This window comes from Cyprinus carpio, chromosome B13 (genome assembly GCF_018340385.1).
Source record: "Cyprinus carpio isolate SPL01 chromosome B13, ASM1834038v1, whole genome shotgun sequence".
NCBI classification, from domain to species: domain Eukaryota; kingdom Metazoa; phylum Chordata; class Actinopteri; order Cypriniformes; family Cyprinidae; genus Cyprinus; species Cyprinus carpio.
The window spans coordinates 10,126,508-10,142,418 of NC_056609.1; the positions used below are offsets into that span (position 1 = coordinate 10,126,508).

The 15,911-nt window shown below is 38.7% G+C and overlaps 1 protein-coding gene across 1 annotated transcript in view; it reads right to left on the reverse strand.

Moving 5' to 3' along the window:
- LOC109101265 (Golgi-specific brefeldin A-resistance guanine nucleotide exchange factor 1-like) overlaps positions 1–15,911 on the reverse strand; it is a 72,465-nt gene that overhangs the window by 9,457 nt on the left and 47,097 nt on the right. The window contains exons 7-30 of the mRNA XM_042736429.1: positions 14,730–14,784; positions 13,003–13,038; positions 10,911–11,055; positions 10,148–10,365; positions 9,902–10,070; positions 9,606–9,817; positions 9,424–9,522; positions 9,141–9,335; positions 8,422–8,614; positions 8,157–8,297; positions 7,951–8,036; positions 7,662–7,864; positions 6,789–6,912; positions 5,973–6,098; positions 3,869–3,951; positions 2,719–2,955; positions 2,487–2,580; positions 2,214–2,390; positions 2,017–2,081; positions 1,086–1,203; positions 883–954; positions 671–765; positions 398–551; positions 91–316 (exon numbers count right to left, since the gene is read on the reverse strand). Coding sequence (XP_042592363.1) covers positions 91–316; positions 398–551; positions 671–765; positions 883–954; positions 1,086–1,203; positions 2,017–2,081; positions 2,214–2,390; positions 2,487–2,580; positions 2,719–2,955; positions 3,869–3,951; positions 5,973–6,098; positions 6,789–6,912; positions 7,662–7,864; positions 7,951–8,036; positions 8,157–8,297; positions 8,422–8,614; positions 9,141–9,335; positions 9,424–9,522; positions 9,606–9,817; positions 9,902–10,070; positions 10,148–10,365; positions 10,911–11,055; positions 13,003–13,038; positions 14,730–14,784 — 3,323 coding nt within the window. The remainder of the gene's footprint in view (positions 1–90; positions 317–397; positions 552–670; positions 766–882; positions 955–1,085; positions 1,204–2,016; positions 2,082–2,213; positions 2,391–2,486; positions 2,581–2,718; positions 2,956–3,868; positions 3,952–5,972; positions 6,099–6,788; positions 6,913–7,661; positions 7,865–7,950; positions 8,037–8,156; positions 8,298–8,421; positions 8,615–9,140; positions 9,336–9,423; positions 9,523–9,605; positions 9,818–9,901; positions 10,071–10,147; positions 10,366–10,910; positions 11,056–13,002; positions 13,039–14,729; positions 14,785–15,911) is intronic.

Below are 15,911 nucleotides of genomic sequence, written 5' to 3' on the forward strand. Positions count from 1 at the left end.
ATAAGCCCATCTGGAAAAAGACTTTAGGCCACCCTCGGCTGTTTCTTGAGGTGCATTAACAGACAAAATGGTTAGAAATGACCGACTCACCTGTGTCATTGTCTGGGTTGGTGTTGGCGACCTGCAGGGCAGCCGGAGGTTTGACCCCAGCCCCGATGCACTCCAAAAGTGAAAAGAGCGTATACCAGTCATCAGTGCAGTGGATGTTGGCAGCATTGGTTTTAAGCAGCTCATGCAAGCCATAGGCCACCTCTCGACAGACTCTGGACAGGACGTGAGGCTTCATCATCAACAGCAAGCGCAGAGAGAGGAGAACCTGTGCAGAGAGGGAAGAAACCGCTTAGATGCCGGTCTGGCCCGCTTTAGAGTTTGTACTGCATGTGTCGAGTATGTGTACCTGTGAGCCTATGTCCTCTCTGCGCAATAAGCGTATGGCGAGTCTGAGCAATCCCACCACTGCTCTCTCCACCAGGAAGCAGCTCTCACTGGCATGGACGCATAACTGGTACAGATGATCCCGTACCGTTTGCCAAACACATGATACTCTGTCCCTGCAAACACACAGTCATCTCTCTATTAAAATCTACAAGCTCTCTATTAAAATCTTCGGCTGACTCCATGGACTAGTAATTCTCAATGACATAATGCAACGTGTTAATGAGTGCAGTACCTGTTTTCAAGAATAATACGCAGCAGCATCTCCAGACAAAAAGCAGCATCTTCTTCGTCGTATGTTTCCTCATCAGGGGTCACCGATATGAGAGCCTGGAAACATAAAAATTACATAACGAACAAACCTTTAAGTAATACTGTAAGTAATACACTAAAGAAAGAAAATGGTTTCGTTCTTGTATACACCCAGCCTTTCTAAGTGGACCTCACCTTCATGAGTTCCTGTAAAGACTCCAGTTGCAGAAACTTGCTTTCGGTAATCAGCTTTTCTGGGTCACAGTGCTGACGTGAAGAAAGAAGAATGGTGAGAAAATTCTTTTATTCATGTAGGCCAGCATATTTTTCAGATGGAGTAATGATTCAGACCGACTTCTTACCACAATGGCTTTTGTAAGTGAATGTGTGTTCTGTACCTTTATGCAGAGCAGGGCAGCTTGTTTGGCCTCCTGGTTCTCAGTGGAGGGGCCTCTGAGCCCAGACTGTTCACTCAGTGTTAACCAGCTCACAAAACTCAGTACAGCCGACTCACCCCTGACAGAAGCACAGCAGTAGAAAAGAATAGATTAACTTAACTAATTCATCCAGGACCTTCAGGCACATCACAAAAGAGCTGATTTAGCTGTGTGTGGGTTAAACACACATTTCCAAAAGACTCGTCAAGATTTGGGCTTTTTTAGATTTCCAGCAAGATTTAGACATCATGATCAGGTGGCTTACAATTTGACACAAATCATGATATTTCACGGATCACAATCAACATTATTGTTCTTATAAGACTTGAATGAATCTATTAGGACATCACACAAACATAATGGCTGATTTGCAATTTTAAAGTGTAAACACCAACAAACCTAAAGAGAAACCAAATGCATACCCAATCTGTGCAGCATCATGGTACATTATGGTTTAGTGAAGAAACACTAATAAAACCGAGCAATACTGAAAATATGCATCTCTACAATTACTTTCAATGTTTTAGGACCTTGTAGAATCAGATGCATTACTTGTGAGGCCAAATGTGCATATAAGCAATAAAAAAAAATGGTACATTTCACAAAACAAATGTGAGAATGCTTTCAACATGTCGGTCAAAATTAGTTAAAAAGTGCATATATTACTGCACTAGAATTCACAGGTATAATAACTATGTAATAACTATGCAATACCTATGTAATAATTAAAATTAACAATGCATTATATAATGTAACAGATGAGGATAACAGATCTTTAGAGCCATAGTGCTTTCAATGTCGATCACTAAAAGCAGCTTGTCTAAAGAACCTGGAAGCATCTGTGTATATTTAAAAAAGGTTGAAGTACTTTCAAAGATTATCTTCAATATACCTGTTTGATGGTGTCTCTTCACGTTGTAAGGAAATCTTCTCATTAGGGTCCACAAAGTCCTCAACCTTCCAAAAAGAATGACATTTTCTCAAATGTGACAGTAGGTGGCACTATTGCCTGATTTAAATAGGACTACCTTCTCCTAAGCATTTTGTACTGGGATTTAATAAAGTGATATGTTTGCACTCTCGTCTCACCTCAACCATGGACTTGGGTAAGAGCTCAGCCCTAAAAAGCTGCAGCATGGAGTCCATGATGTTCTTCCATCCTTCTCGTAAAATGTCACCATGACGATGGGCCAGGCTGAACACGGTCTTGGCAGCAACTTGAGCCTTCCTGTTACTGCCAAACACAGTGGGCAGGTTCTCTACAGACTAAAGGCACACAAATCCCAATCAGATCTGTTCACTCACGACTTAAAGCTGCTGCAGGAGACTGAATGCATCTGATCAGGATGCTTTAGGACTTACCTCAGAGCTCAGAGTAGTAAACTTGCAGAGTGAAATGATTAAGTTATCAAAGACATCACTGAAGCCATAATGTGCAGAGATCATGGCACACTTCCTGAAAGAAAGAAAAACGAGTGTGGCATCTTCAGCAAAATCGTTTGTAGAAAAAAAAACTCTGGCAAATCATTAAACATAGTTTAGTTTTGATTTAAACGCTCTGTGCAAAACCAGTCTACCAATCTGCAGGTCTTACCTGAACCCAGCAATGGCTTTCTGAATGATAGCGTCATCTAGGCTCTTGTCAAAAACGTAGGAGAGGGCAGCAATGGTGGGTCCCCAGGTCATGGTGAAGAGGTCGCGGTCGTAACTGCTTTCAGGCACATGCAGGAACATCCCTTCAGACGAGGCTCCTCTGTGCAGCAGAACACTCCACACGTAGTTCTCCTTCACCAGCCCCGTCTGCTCATCAGGCATCACAATCTCCTCGTTCCTGCAGCACCACATACGTTTATTTCGGGCCATTGTATACATCAGTATATCCATACACTTAAAGACCAGAGACATGAGGTTTATAACACAGATAATAAACATAAGAGCTCAACAAGAAGGACTTTTTCAGTTGTTCAGATTGTACTTATAATAGGACGCATTAAATTGATCAACAATTAATGATTTCTGAAGGATCATGTGTCACTGAAGACTGGAGTAATGATGCTGAAAATTCAGCTTTGCATCACATAAATAAGTTACGTTTTAAAATATATTCAAATTAAAAACAGTTATTTTAAATGGTAAAAATATTTCACAGAAATACTGTTTTTTTTTCTATTTCTGATCATATAATGCAGTCTTGGTTAGTGGAAGAGACCTCTTTTCAATAATTAAAAAAAAAAAGAAATATCGTACTCTAACTTACACCAAACCTTTGAAAGGTAGTGTATTACACTCTAAATGTAAGCAAAAATCAAAATATTTTATTATTATTCATTTGTAATAATACTTGGAAATTTTACAGCAATAAATTTATTAGCTGATAAACTTTTGCTGCCAAAGAGTGGTATAAAATTTGATCTGTCCAAGACAACCAGTCTCACAAATCTCTACAAACTAACATACTGTATGTCAGCCAGACAGATTACTGTACTTTAGTGCCAAATTAATATCAGAATTTGCAACAAAATTCAATACAAAGAAAATCAAATGTTAATTTTCTGAGCCATTTGTACATTATCAACAGTCTCTGGGTCATCCTGAGTTCTGAATGTGGTTTCATAAACCTGAAGTTCACAAAACAATTATTGTATGTCAAATTACCAGTTATATTTCATATTATCATATTATCAAAAATCATGTTACAAGTGTCCATAAGTAAGAGATAATGAAAACTATATGTGAGCACTAACTTGATGGCATTGTAGATGTCTTCCAGCATGTCTTGATCAAAGTCATTTCCTCCATTCACACCTTTGAGATTCTTCTTGAATTGCTAGACAAATCAAACAAAACAACAAACAGGAGGAGGAAACTGATTAAAATGCCTTCATTCCATCCAATTACAGCGACATCCTCCGACTATCACCTTTCAAATCCAATAATTGGTCTCGGTTTATTACTGCTGGTGTCACTTAATAGGTGTTAGTGTTAAGCAGGCTGGTCTAAGGCCAGCCTCAGCTCAAATAAACACACACACGGCCGCTGCTGAGTGATGGCGTTAGGCCACTGTTTTACTGCATACTTTCTTAATGGCAGGTAAAGCAAGGGAAACCTGAGCTGCCCCACGAGAGAGGGATGAACAGAAGGAGAAATAAACAGAGGAGTAAACAGAGGGTCTTTCCAGGACTGCATTTTCCATGGCTGGGGCGCCGGAGCAGACGCACACACGCTAGCTGACACAGAGACAAGACAGCTGGACGCGCTCTCTGCCAAAAGCCCAGTCCCGCCTCGTCTCCTGCTGCTCGCCTTTCACTTCGCCGCTGCTTATCCCCTCTGTGCTCAGGCTGAATACCTGCTGATTACCATTCCCACTGCTCCCTGTATTCCTTTACAACACCAGTGCTTTTAGCAGGAAGATCTGTGTGATCATCTGTTTAAATGGATCTGGTGCTAATGCATGGAAAACTCAAGGTGTCTGTGGGCGCCGACGAAAAGAAGCCACCAGCCGCAGCCATGTATCTAAGGGTGAATCTCATGAAAACACGTCCAGGTCACATTTCACACCAAAAGAAAAAAGGCATTATTATTAATTAAATTTAATAGATTTTTTTCTTTTTTATTTTGCTTGTGTTTTAAGCCTATTTTTAGAACCATGAAAGCGAAAATCAAGCAAATATCCATTCATTCTTTGTGTAGTTCCCATTATTACCATTACTGTAATACAGTAATTCTATACTCATTACTTCATATTTTCTTTACGTAATTATAGTACTGTAATATCATTCCAACAACAACAAATACAGTAAGGGGTCGGTAAGATTTCTTTCATGCTTTTAAAAAAAAATATTCATTGTGCTTTTAAAACTCTTTTATGCTCGCATGTTATTAGATTTAAAATGCAGTAAAAATGTAATATTGTAAAATATTATGACAATTTAAAACGTTTTCTATTTTAAGATATTTTAAAATGTAATATATTTATCCGCATCATTACTCCAGTCTTCAGTGTCGTGTGACACAGTTTCCTTCAGAAATCATTTATTATTTGAAACAGAAATCTTTTGTAATATTCTTCTTTTCATAGTTCTGTACTGTCATTTCTGATCCCCAAACATTTCAAAAGTAGTGCGCATATCTTTTCACATTTAGGTAATCAGAATTAATTATTTACATTTTTTTGTTTTAAATAATGAATTTTTAAATTATTTTATTTATTTATTTATTCTGTGATGGTAATGCCAAAAGTTTTTTTTATTATTATTATTATTATTATTATTATTATTATTATTACAGTAATGACATTTGCTTAACCGTCAATGTCAAAATGCACAAAAATCTTAACGACAAAAAAAAAATGTATAATATAAATTCATAACTGATCTTTTTTTGCTTTTGGTGTAAAACATGATTTTTCTATTGGGTCCCAAGAGATTCACCAGTAGTTTCTTACTGTAATACATTTGAGAATTAAAGAACTTTAGTTTCGGTGAAGCATGATAGATAAACATGGTTAAGCGTAATGTACAACAACAACAAAAAGCAAAACTTCCTTTGAAATCATTAATAATATGTCTGCAAATGCTGTGGCGGAGCTTAAAGCTCCACTAAATCGAGGCCAGTTGTTTGAAGCACGTAAAAGTGAGACATGGCTACATAACAGTAATCTGCATGTGTGGCAAGTCTAGATAGATGGTTTCATAACATACTTACATAAATAACACATAATACACTTATCTCAAACTGTCAAGTCATAAAGCTGAAACTGACCTCTCAGAAAGGGATTGCATGTGTGGTCCTAAACATGTGAATGACTTTTGGATGTCGCTGTGGTTAACAGGAACATGTGTGGCTCACCTCCAACGTCATGGGGATGTTCTGCTTTCGAACGTTATGGTTGTGCTGATCGGTGTTTAGCATGATGACTGCATAAGCCAGGGCGAAGCCAGCGTCGTTTGACTGGAAGGGATTACCGTTCACTTTCTGCACACAAAAGAACAAGGCCGTACAATTGACTGCGAGCGCAAGAATAGCATCATCAAATCACCTAATATGTACGCCAATCTTTACAGGAGCATTTTGAAGATCATTCGCCACTAGAAAAATATAAAAGGGCACAGTAATTCCTCCGGGATCTCCTACTAGTGTAAATGTCAGACACTGAATCCATTCCAGGTTTGATACATCGCTGCTTCGGGGAGGGCACAACCCCCTGTGTCTACGTAGTGATTGAGAATGGCACCTAAGAAAATACATTTTCTACGAATACTTTCCAGGTCACACGCAGAGAGCTGCCTTTAATATGCTGTAAGTAAGCGTGTTTGAAATGTCCTCGATCGCCTGAGCTGCTTTCTGCAGGCCAGATGTATGTGTCTCACCTCCCAGTGCAACATTTTCCTCTTCCCTGATTACCTGCGTGACTAATGACCCCGTCCTTGATCCCAAGCGAACTGCTGTTCTGGTGTCCCTAATTACCTGATGATGGGGCCAGTTGGTGGCCAGGATTGCCTTGGAGTGTGGTAATGGAAGAACTATAAGAATGCTTGTGTCTGTGACTGCAGCGAACCTACAACCCTATTTAAAGAGTATATGTGTGTGTTCCTGCTTGAGTGTATATATATTCATGTCAGTCCTTGCTAGTCCATGCTTGTGTGTGTGTGGCAGCTGACTTACTTGCCAGTTGTCAGTGAAGGTTTCCAAGAGCCGATGAATGACAGGCGCTTCGCCAGGAAGACGGAATGCCTCCAGATACAAGCGGAGCGCCTCATCTATGCGCAGGCCCTGGAAGGTGAACGTGCTGAGGAAGAGATAGAGATGGCCTTAAAATAACTTTAAGGTATAATTATCTCAAACTCCGTACAGACAGTTAGTTTGAGTCTGATAGTAATCATGAGCGAGAATAACATTTATAGCTAAAGGATCACATCCAGTTTTCAGGTATTCAGGTAAACGATGTTAACACCACAACCATCTCAACTACTTGATTTAATGGTCCTACCAACTCACTTTAAGCCTGTTATTACTCTATTTATTATTTTTTTTAAGATTATGACCATATTGATATATACACATACATATATACACTTATTATGTTACAAAAAAAGCCTAAATTAAATCTGTACATCACATAAAATAATTTCTTCAGAAGGCCTGGGTTAAACCACTCGACTCATATGGATAATCGTCTTTATGAACTTTTTGAAGCTTGAAAGTTGCATGGACTTGCAGTGGAGAGAGTTCCAGTTTCTCAGGTTTCATTAAAAATACCTTCATTTGTGAAGATGAAAAAGACTTTGGAACTACATGAGGGTGAGGGGTTTTTCTTTCAAAGATGAGATTTTTGGTGAACTTTGCCTTTAAATATTCAGTGGCTATTCTCATTTGATTCTTTAACTTTTTTCTTCAGGTGTGAAATATGACTTTAACATTTCTTCACTATTTTCATAAGATTTAATAAACTTCACCTCCGACTGATGCTTTTGAGTTGGCAATATGCAGCTAGCCTAACCCTCATACCCAAAAACATGTTATGAAGAGGAGGTTTACTTGACAAAACTGTCGAGCAAGTCCGTGTTCCTGCGGTCACTGATAAACTCTCCGATCATCTTCTTGTCCAGGCGGGGGTTTTCTCTCAGCCACTGGGCCACTTCATTATTGTCCATGGGACTGCTGAGCAGGCCTTTCTCCTGCAGGATCTGAATGCCCTTCTTGGGCTTCTGATTGAACTGCTCTGTACCCGTGATCAGAAGCTTTGAAGCATGAAGGAAACACATTTTAGTACAGATTTGAAGGTTTTAATATTCACAAAGCAAATAATTGCATATGAACAGCTCACCTTCTTCTTGTTCTTGATCTCTAAAAGTTCCTGAGAGTCTGGGAGACAGCTGTTGAAACGATGAGGCTTCTTCAAGCTTTTCTTCTCTGCAGATTAAGACAAAGCAGCATTTGATTACTTTAAATCCTTGAATGTTTATTGCAAATCAATGAGCATTTTGTCTTGGTTGTTTGTTGCACTTCACAGGCAAAACATCAGTAAGGTACCCGTGTCTGTCTCCTCCAGGTCCTGTCTACCTAATCTCATCTTCTCTGCCATCAGATGACCACTGGTGGGAGGACAGGCACTCCACGTGTCTGACACTACAGCATTCTGCCCATTAGAACTGGCTGTAGATTTGCCAGCCTCTGTATGCAGTGAACAAAGCAAGAAGAGTTTGCCATTATGAGAAACAAAAAAAAGCTCATTCCTTTTTTACATTTGTTACATCACTTCTGTTAGTGTATCTCTGGGATTGTTGATTCTGCCCACCTGTTGTTGAATCGTTGACTGTATTGACCGAACTGTCTCCTTCTATCATCGTTGATTCTGACTGGTCTTGCTGTGCAGCACTGTTGAGCACTTTGGCCTGACAATGAGCCTCTGTGCTGTCAATCACTGTCAGCAGGGCTTCGAGTGACAGGAGATGGGTTGTGTAGAGCTGCCCAGACACTGGAAAGGCATTCTGGAGAACAAAAGCACTATAAATCAACTTCATCATAATGTCAGAAACATTCAGGAGTTTCTATTAGAGGTGAAATCTCTCCTGTAAAAAATAATAATGGTAATAAAAAAAATCAATAAAAATAAAATAAAAGACAGTGTAATGCATTTTGCTAAAGTGTGTAGCCTACTCCTTGTAGCAATGTGCTTCTAAAAAGGTTTCTTTGAAAAATTAAAATTGGCAAATATATAAAAAATATTGGTCTTAATGTTATTAAAATAACACTGATACAAAATCGAACCAAGTGTATTTTCCACAATTGATACATTTTCAATCCATTATAATGTCATTATGTGATTTATTTTGTTTTGTTTTTAACTTTAACTTTAATTTTTAACTTTTGTTTTTTTAAATTTAACTGTGTAGCTCACAAAATATTTATCAAAAGGTAATGCAATTAAACTTTGCATAACTAAAGGCACCAAATAGTATCCAATGACTCCAGATACACTTAACTCTGACTAGTCCCTGAGTTGGAGTCGCTCACCTTAGAGAGCAGTTTGGTGAGGTCCTCAAAAAGGTTGGAGCAGTAAAAGTCACTGTCATAATTGATGTAGAGCTCTGTGACAAAGCTGGGGATTCTCCAGAGCTGCACGATGGCCTCCAGAGCCATCTCTTTCATCTCATAGGGCATTTTAGGGTTCTCTGAGGTAATGATGTCCATTAGCTTCTTCAGATACATCTGTGGAGACATACAATACAAAGAGTGACTTCTTGCATCTAAGAGGACTCGTATCTCACCACAGGAAGATCATCGTTCAGTCACGTACCTCAAGCTGAAACTTCAGATGTTCTCGCATGCTTTCAAAGAGAAGAAAACACACGCGTATGGAGGCGGCATACAGATTCATTCGGTCCACGCTCAACAACTACAAAGAGACCGAGAATATTTACTGATCCTGAAAACATCAGAGAAATGCACAAGTTAGATTAGAGAAGAACCAAGTTTCACCTGTATGAGGTGCCTACAGAGCTCATCTTTGACAAGACAGAGCAATGACTGGTAGGGGGCGATGTGTGCGGCTTCTAGGGCCACGTTCAACAGCTGGAGGCCCATGTGCAACATCACATCAGAGTTATGGCGGTCATGTGGGTTGGTGAGAGAGATGAGGAACCGGAAGAGCTCTCTCAGGCACGGGAGACCGTATGGGATTAGAGCAGCACCTGAAGAAACACAATGGTACCAATTGGTGTGAAGCCATTTTTGATGTCAGGCCTTTAAAGTGTTGGATACACTATTCCTCTTACCCTCTTTCTGGGTGGACTGTGTAAAGCGCACACCTCTCGGGTTCACGTAGTCCATGTCGTGAACCGATGCCGAATCCGACTGGTCAGCCAGCAAGTCTCGGTCTTCCAGGACTTCAGGAATGGACTCGACTGAGACCGACTGGGCACGCTCCACTTCCCTGCCCTCAGACTGATGACACAGTGCACCATACCATCAAGCTCTGAACACATACACTTGAGACAGTTTATTGATGGTCTGAGGGATACCTGTGATTCCAGTCTGCCTGGCTCTGCGGAGGGTGTCATGGGAGTGGTGGCCGACGAGCTGCACTGCTCCAGGTCTGTGAGATCTTCCTTTGATGTGGTTTTAGAGCCGGTGTCTAAGCCACTGTCAGCGGTGGGGCTGGAGATGGAGGAAGCTGCACTGTCTAAACCAGGAAGAGTAGAAGAACCTCCACTGTGCTGCTCTATGAAAGGAACTCCACCTGAAATAGACACAGTGGGATGAGGACAGGGTGACAGGACATGCTATTCTTCTTAACATCAAAACAGGATGATACACTGAATGTTCAGAGGATGATTGTGATGGCAAAATACATGGTACACAAAATACATTTCAGTGAAGGAATCCACTATTCCTTCTTGGTTCAAGTCTTGCAAGTAAGAGAGCGTACTCACAGAGATATTTAACAGCAAAGTTCAAAAGCTAATTTGTCAATGAACATTTAAAAAAATTGATTCATTTAACAGTGATTCAACTATTTGTCACTGCTCAAAAAATGCCCACAGAAATAAAAATACTACTGTCATCATTATGTATTGGTACATATACACCACTGTAAGATTGGCTTAATTTTTGTAAGAATTTAATGTTTTTATTCAGCACTGATGCATTAAATTGGCCAAAAATGACAGTAAAGCATAAAAAGAGACTTAAAAAATATCTTACAGACCCAAACTTAATTAGCAATCTAAATTAAATTGACTTAAAAACACAAGCTGAATGAAGTGACTTTTTATGTCAGTATACCTGAAAGGTTGTTGGTGAAGGTGCTGGACTGGCCTGGATCCATCTGTCCTGAGGGACTGCGTACCATGTGACGAGGGGGGCGGGGAGAACGCTTTTGTTTCTTCCACTTGGATGACTCGCTCATTCCCCCGGCTCTCATCTTTAGTTCAAAACAAACACAGACTTGTTAAATCAAGCCAGACGCTGCAGTTCACTGCACAAAGAACCAGGCAAGAGCGCAAGACGAAAACATAATCTCATGACACCTCAAATTACCATAAAAAACAATGCCACCACTCAAAAAGATGCATAAGCACACACACAGTCATGTCATTTAATCAAAAAACTCTTGGGTATGCTAAGGTGATCGTGTTCACTTTTATCAGTATATAAATGTTTAAATCAGCAAAACTAATGTGATTTACATACAGGAAGTTATTATTTGTATAGAGATGAGAAGAAACAAAAATGGTACCAGTTACTTAATCAAAATAATGTTTCTTTAATTATTTTTGAAGAAACATCTGACAGTAGTGCACCCTCACACACAGAACAGCAGAACAGAATGATGTGATTCTGGAGAAAGTTTTTTTCTTTCTTTCTTTTTTTGTACATTTTTTCTTTAGGCAAAAATGTTGTTTAAGAATATAGTTACCCCCATTTCCAAAATTCAAGTAGTAAAATTATTTTCAACTGATGTTTCTACAGTAACAAATCAACATATTTGTGATGTTAATGGCTTTTGAAAACAGAGTTCGTCAGCGTGTTTTAACTGTATTTCACATTTAATTCAGACTGCAGGCTCACAACTCAGCTACCCATTCATTCTCCTATAGGGAATTTTAAAAAGTCTTCAAAGCAAACAAATATTGAAAATAGGACAAGTCAAAGGTACAGGACCGTGTATTTAATGGCTTTAATTTGGAAAGAACTAGAATCCCATAAAGTAGGGCTGCAAGATTAATTGTATTTTATTCATGATCACAATTTCTGCTTTTCTCAATTAGTTCATTATTATCATCTGTAATATTGGTCATTGGTTATTTATCCTGAAGAAGCTTTTTTTTTTTTTTTTTGACATTTCCCTTCTCCTGAATTAGTAACAAGCCTCCACAAGCTTTCATGCTTGTGGTTGCCAGATGTCACGAGTTTAAATTCCCTAATCAAAGCTCCTCTCTTAAATGGATACATTTTCTGCCCATCTTTCCAAGCTGGCAACCTTGCGCACATGCTCTCTCCACAAAGGGTGCTGAATAAAGGCACTTACGCAATATCTGTGCCACCACATAATGTGTGTTGTTTTAATAGAAAAAAAAAAAATAACAATCTGGAATTATTGTAATTAACAAAAGGAGTTTAACTGCATTTTAGAAAACCTTCCTGAAGGTTTTACAGTTTTTCATATAATATAGACTGTTAATGTAGATGAAATCAATGAAATAAATCAGCAAACTAGAGAAAAGTAAATTTATTCTCTTGATTTATGCTTATGTGAAGGTGCAATAATTCAAAAAAAAAAAAGAAATTAAGAAATTCTCAAATGAGAACGATTATAATTCGATTATCAGTTTATCCATTATTGTGCAGAATTATCTGATTGATGATTTATTTAAAGAATCATGGGTAACGTAGTTATTCACCATGAATTCCACAACAAACCATATACCATCAATTAACAAACTCACAGTGAGTTCACAGTCAGTCTGTCTTTATAGCATATTGTTAAAAAACAACTCCGCTATGGAGAAAATGAATGGGATTATTACTTCCAGAACCCGATTACTGCACTCTATTGTGGTGCAGGAAACGGTCTAGCATTTTAGTCTGGCTTTTCATATGCATTAGCAGAAGAATGCAGTTAAATGCATTTTTAATTCAAATATATTAAAAACAACCTGAAACGGTAAAAAAAAAAAAAACATCTAATGCTTGTCTCAGCTTGTTTCACTAGCTTTCAAGAAACATTGTATTCAGTGAAATCTAACATCAACATGAGACCAAAAAAGTAACAAAGAACTTCAACCTGGACCTGTTATACTGTCAAAACACTGTCATAGGTTAAATACATGGGGGTTGTACAAGGTTAAAGTGAGTCTGATCTCTTCTTCCTTACCTGCACTCGTTTGTTTTTCCATAAGATATTGTAAGCCTCAGGAGAGAAGGGGCAGGCCCCGGGATTAGTGATGGACATGTCACAAGCTCAGAGGGAGACGCATGACATGGGAGCACATAGAACTTCATGCATGGGGTGTACATGGGAGAAATCGACACGCATACCAGGACGACATCCATGCACACACATTCATTATCAGGAACTCATTCAACGACATTAACCCGATGCATCTTTGAGAGGAAACGGGGGGGGAGTAGCACCTCAGCGTACGTTACAAACAAACACCTATTAATTGGGGAGACTAACCAAGGAAAAAAAAATAATAGGTGCAATAAACAGACCAAGAACACACAGAGCATGCAAAATGGCAGTCAAATAGGATTTCTGGTCTTTAAAGAATAAACAAAAAAACCCACTCGAAAGAATATAAATTCAAATACAGAAAGTAACATTCAAATGAAACTATGGAACCAAAATGAAAATATGAAAATAAAAGTCCTGATGTGGTTTCACCTCAACTCAGTGAATTTGCATAAAGTATAAAGCTGGACCTAAACTACATGTATGTTACATTGTTTACCCATGACTGTTCATCTAATATTCTTTCTTCAGAATTAGACATCTCTCTAAATTCACTTCATACTCATTTGAAGTATTATTTACAAACCCTAATATTTCCATATTCAAAAAACATTGTTTAACAATCCATAGAAATAGCTACTTGCACATTTCCATTTTTTTAAGGGATGTTTTGGGTCTGGAACAAGTTAAGCTTCATTGACAGCATCTGTGGTATAACGTCCAAGGGTTCCCCAAGTTTTTTGCCAGCCAAACCCCTCTGACAAAAGATTTTCTTCAAGCACCCCCTGAGATTATAAGTAAATAACTATTTAACAACACATCTGCTTATGAACTCCTGTTTCAAAAGCACAAAATTCTGAACTGCTTTTTGTCTGTGAAATGTAATAGTAAAATTATATTTAAATTTTTCAGTTTAGGTAATACAAAGTTTTGTCTTGAAACTTGAGCATTTTGAACAAGAAGAAATTACATGCCACAGATGTTGTCAAAATAGCTTCAATTGTACTGGATTGAGAATATCCCTAAAAAAAGATGATAAGAACTCATTTTTGTTGCTATGAAAACTGGCTGCTTTAATTCCTTAGCGAATCTCCCCACCATGCATTCAAACATAAAGCCATGCGTCCCGGCATATTTTAATGCACTAGCTGCAACCCAATAAAAACTGCTGTTTTAATGCATGTAAATGTGCTATACCCTCTCTAAGCCCGTCTGATTGGTGTTTCTAGGCTGATCTGCATAAATAAAATCCTGTGTGTCCAGAATACAGCCTGGGATCTGCGAGTTGGAACAGGTAAATGGGTACAGGATGAACTCAACAACAAAAATCAGGTATGAAAAGACAGGAGAAGAGTGAAAATTTGATCCCTAAACAATTGAGGTCTTTCAAATACAGAACCAACTGTGGCTGGAAAACACAGTTAACTCTCACTACATAGCCTACTATTTTTTTAGCTCTTGACCTGATGGATGACACACACACACAGGTATAATAATTATGCAACAGCTACTGACCTCACTTATGGATATGGAGACCTCTACGTAACAAAGCTCAGAAAGTAAATGAGAAATAAGGAAGGCAGATGGGAAACAGGTGTAAAGGGTCTGGAGGGAGAATGGAGATCTGGGGAGGATTTTATATTTACCTTCTTCATGTTAGTGCCCACATAACTCTTGGCTTCCTCTTTGAACTGTGGCAATCTGAAAAACAAATATTACAATATTACGGAGAGGTACTGCATGCATTTATGGCGACACATTTATATGAGTGTTATAGAGGTGAAGAGTGACATTTTTGAACTACTACTAGCACAAAAACAGAACTGTGTAAGTGCCCCAACTGGGTGTGGTTATTTTACAGAATGACAGTAAAATTACAATACTATCATTTATGAATGTTAATTGAGTTGTTGCTTTTTCTTGGCTTTTATTTTGGCAGGAACCCGCAGGAAGATCTCAGTGCTTCTTTTTGTTGACAACAGCATGCAGATCAGTGTTGCCAAGTCCATGGTTTTCCCGCAGAATTGGGCTACTTTTACACAGTTGCCGCGGGATGTTTTTTATGTCCGCGGGTTAAAGCGACCCCAGTAACGTGATATTTAGCCCCTGGAATGTGACTTTTTCCAGGGGATTGCCCCTGAAAAGTGACTGGGCTAGTTTTGAGTAGCAATTGGGAGGGTTTTGCAGTGAAAACCTGACAACCCTGATGCAGATTTATAAATGATTCTCATTACGAATTTGGGAAGATGTTTGTCGCACGTGTCACATTGTCACATGCCTTTAAAAGATTCCCAAAAATGTTACTGAGCAACTGACGAGTAACAAGTTCAGCACAGTTTTTCCTTGTGCTTTGGATTTTAAACCCTGGCTCCACGAGCTCGTGCAGCACTGTCAGAATGCATGCAATTCGTGCGTGCATTAGAAAATATAACATTCTGCAGTTTATTTACTAATAGTTTGAGGTAATTTCGCGATTTCAATCATCATAAAGGAACCTAACCACCAGCAGCAGCCACCTCTTCTTCTCATCGGAGACGTGATGCAGCACTAAACAGTCTCTCGCTGTCGGTGCTTCGTGCTTGTAATAATTTCTGCGTCTTTCTCTGATAGTTTTAAATACTTTCACAATGCCAACATATTTGCTGCATTAGTTCGTGCCTCTATTTGATCGCTTTAGTCATTGTTCGGTACATATTATTCTGCCTTTTTCGCTTATTCGGTTGCCGAATATTCATTGCATCCCTAATTTAAAGGTCAATGTCTTTCAAAAAATTTATTTTAAAATGATTCTCTAATGTACAAATTAGAGATTTTTAAACTCCATACAA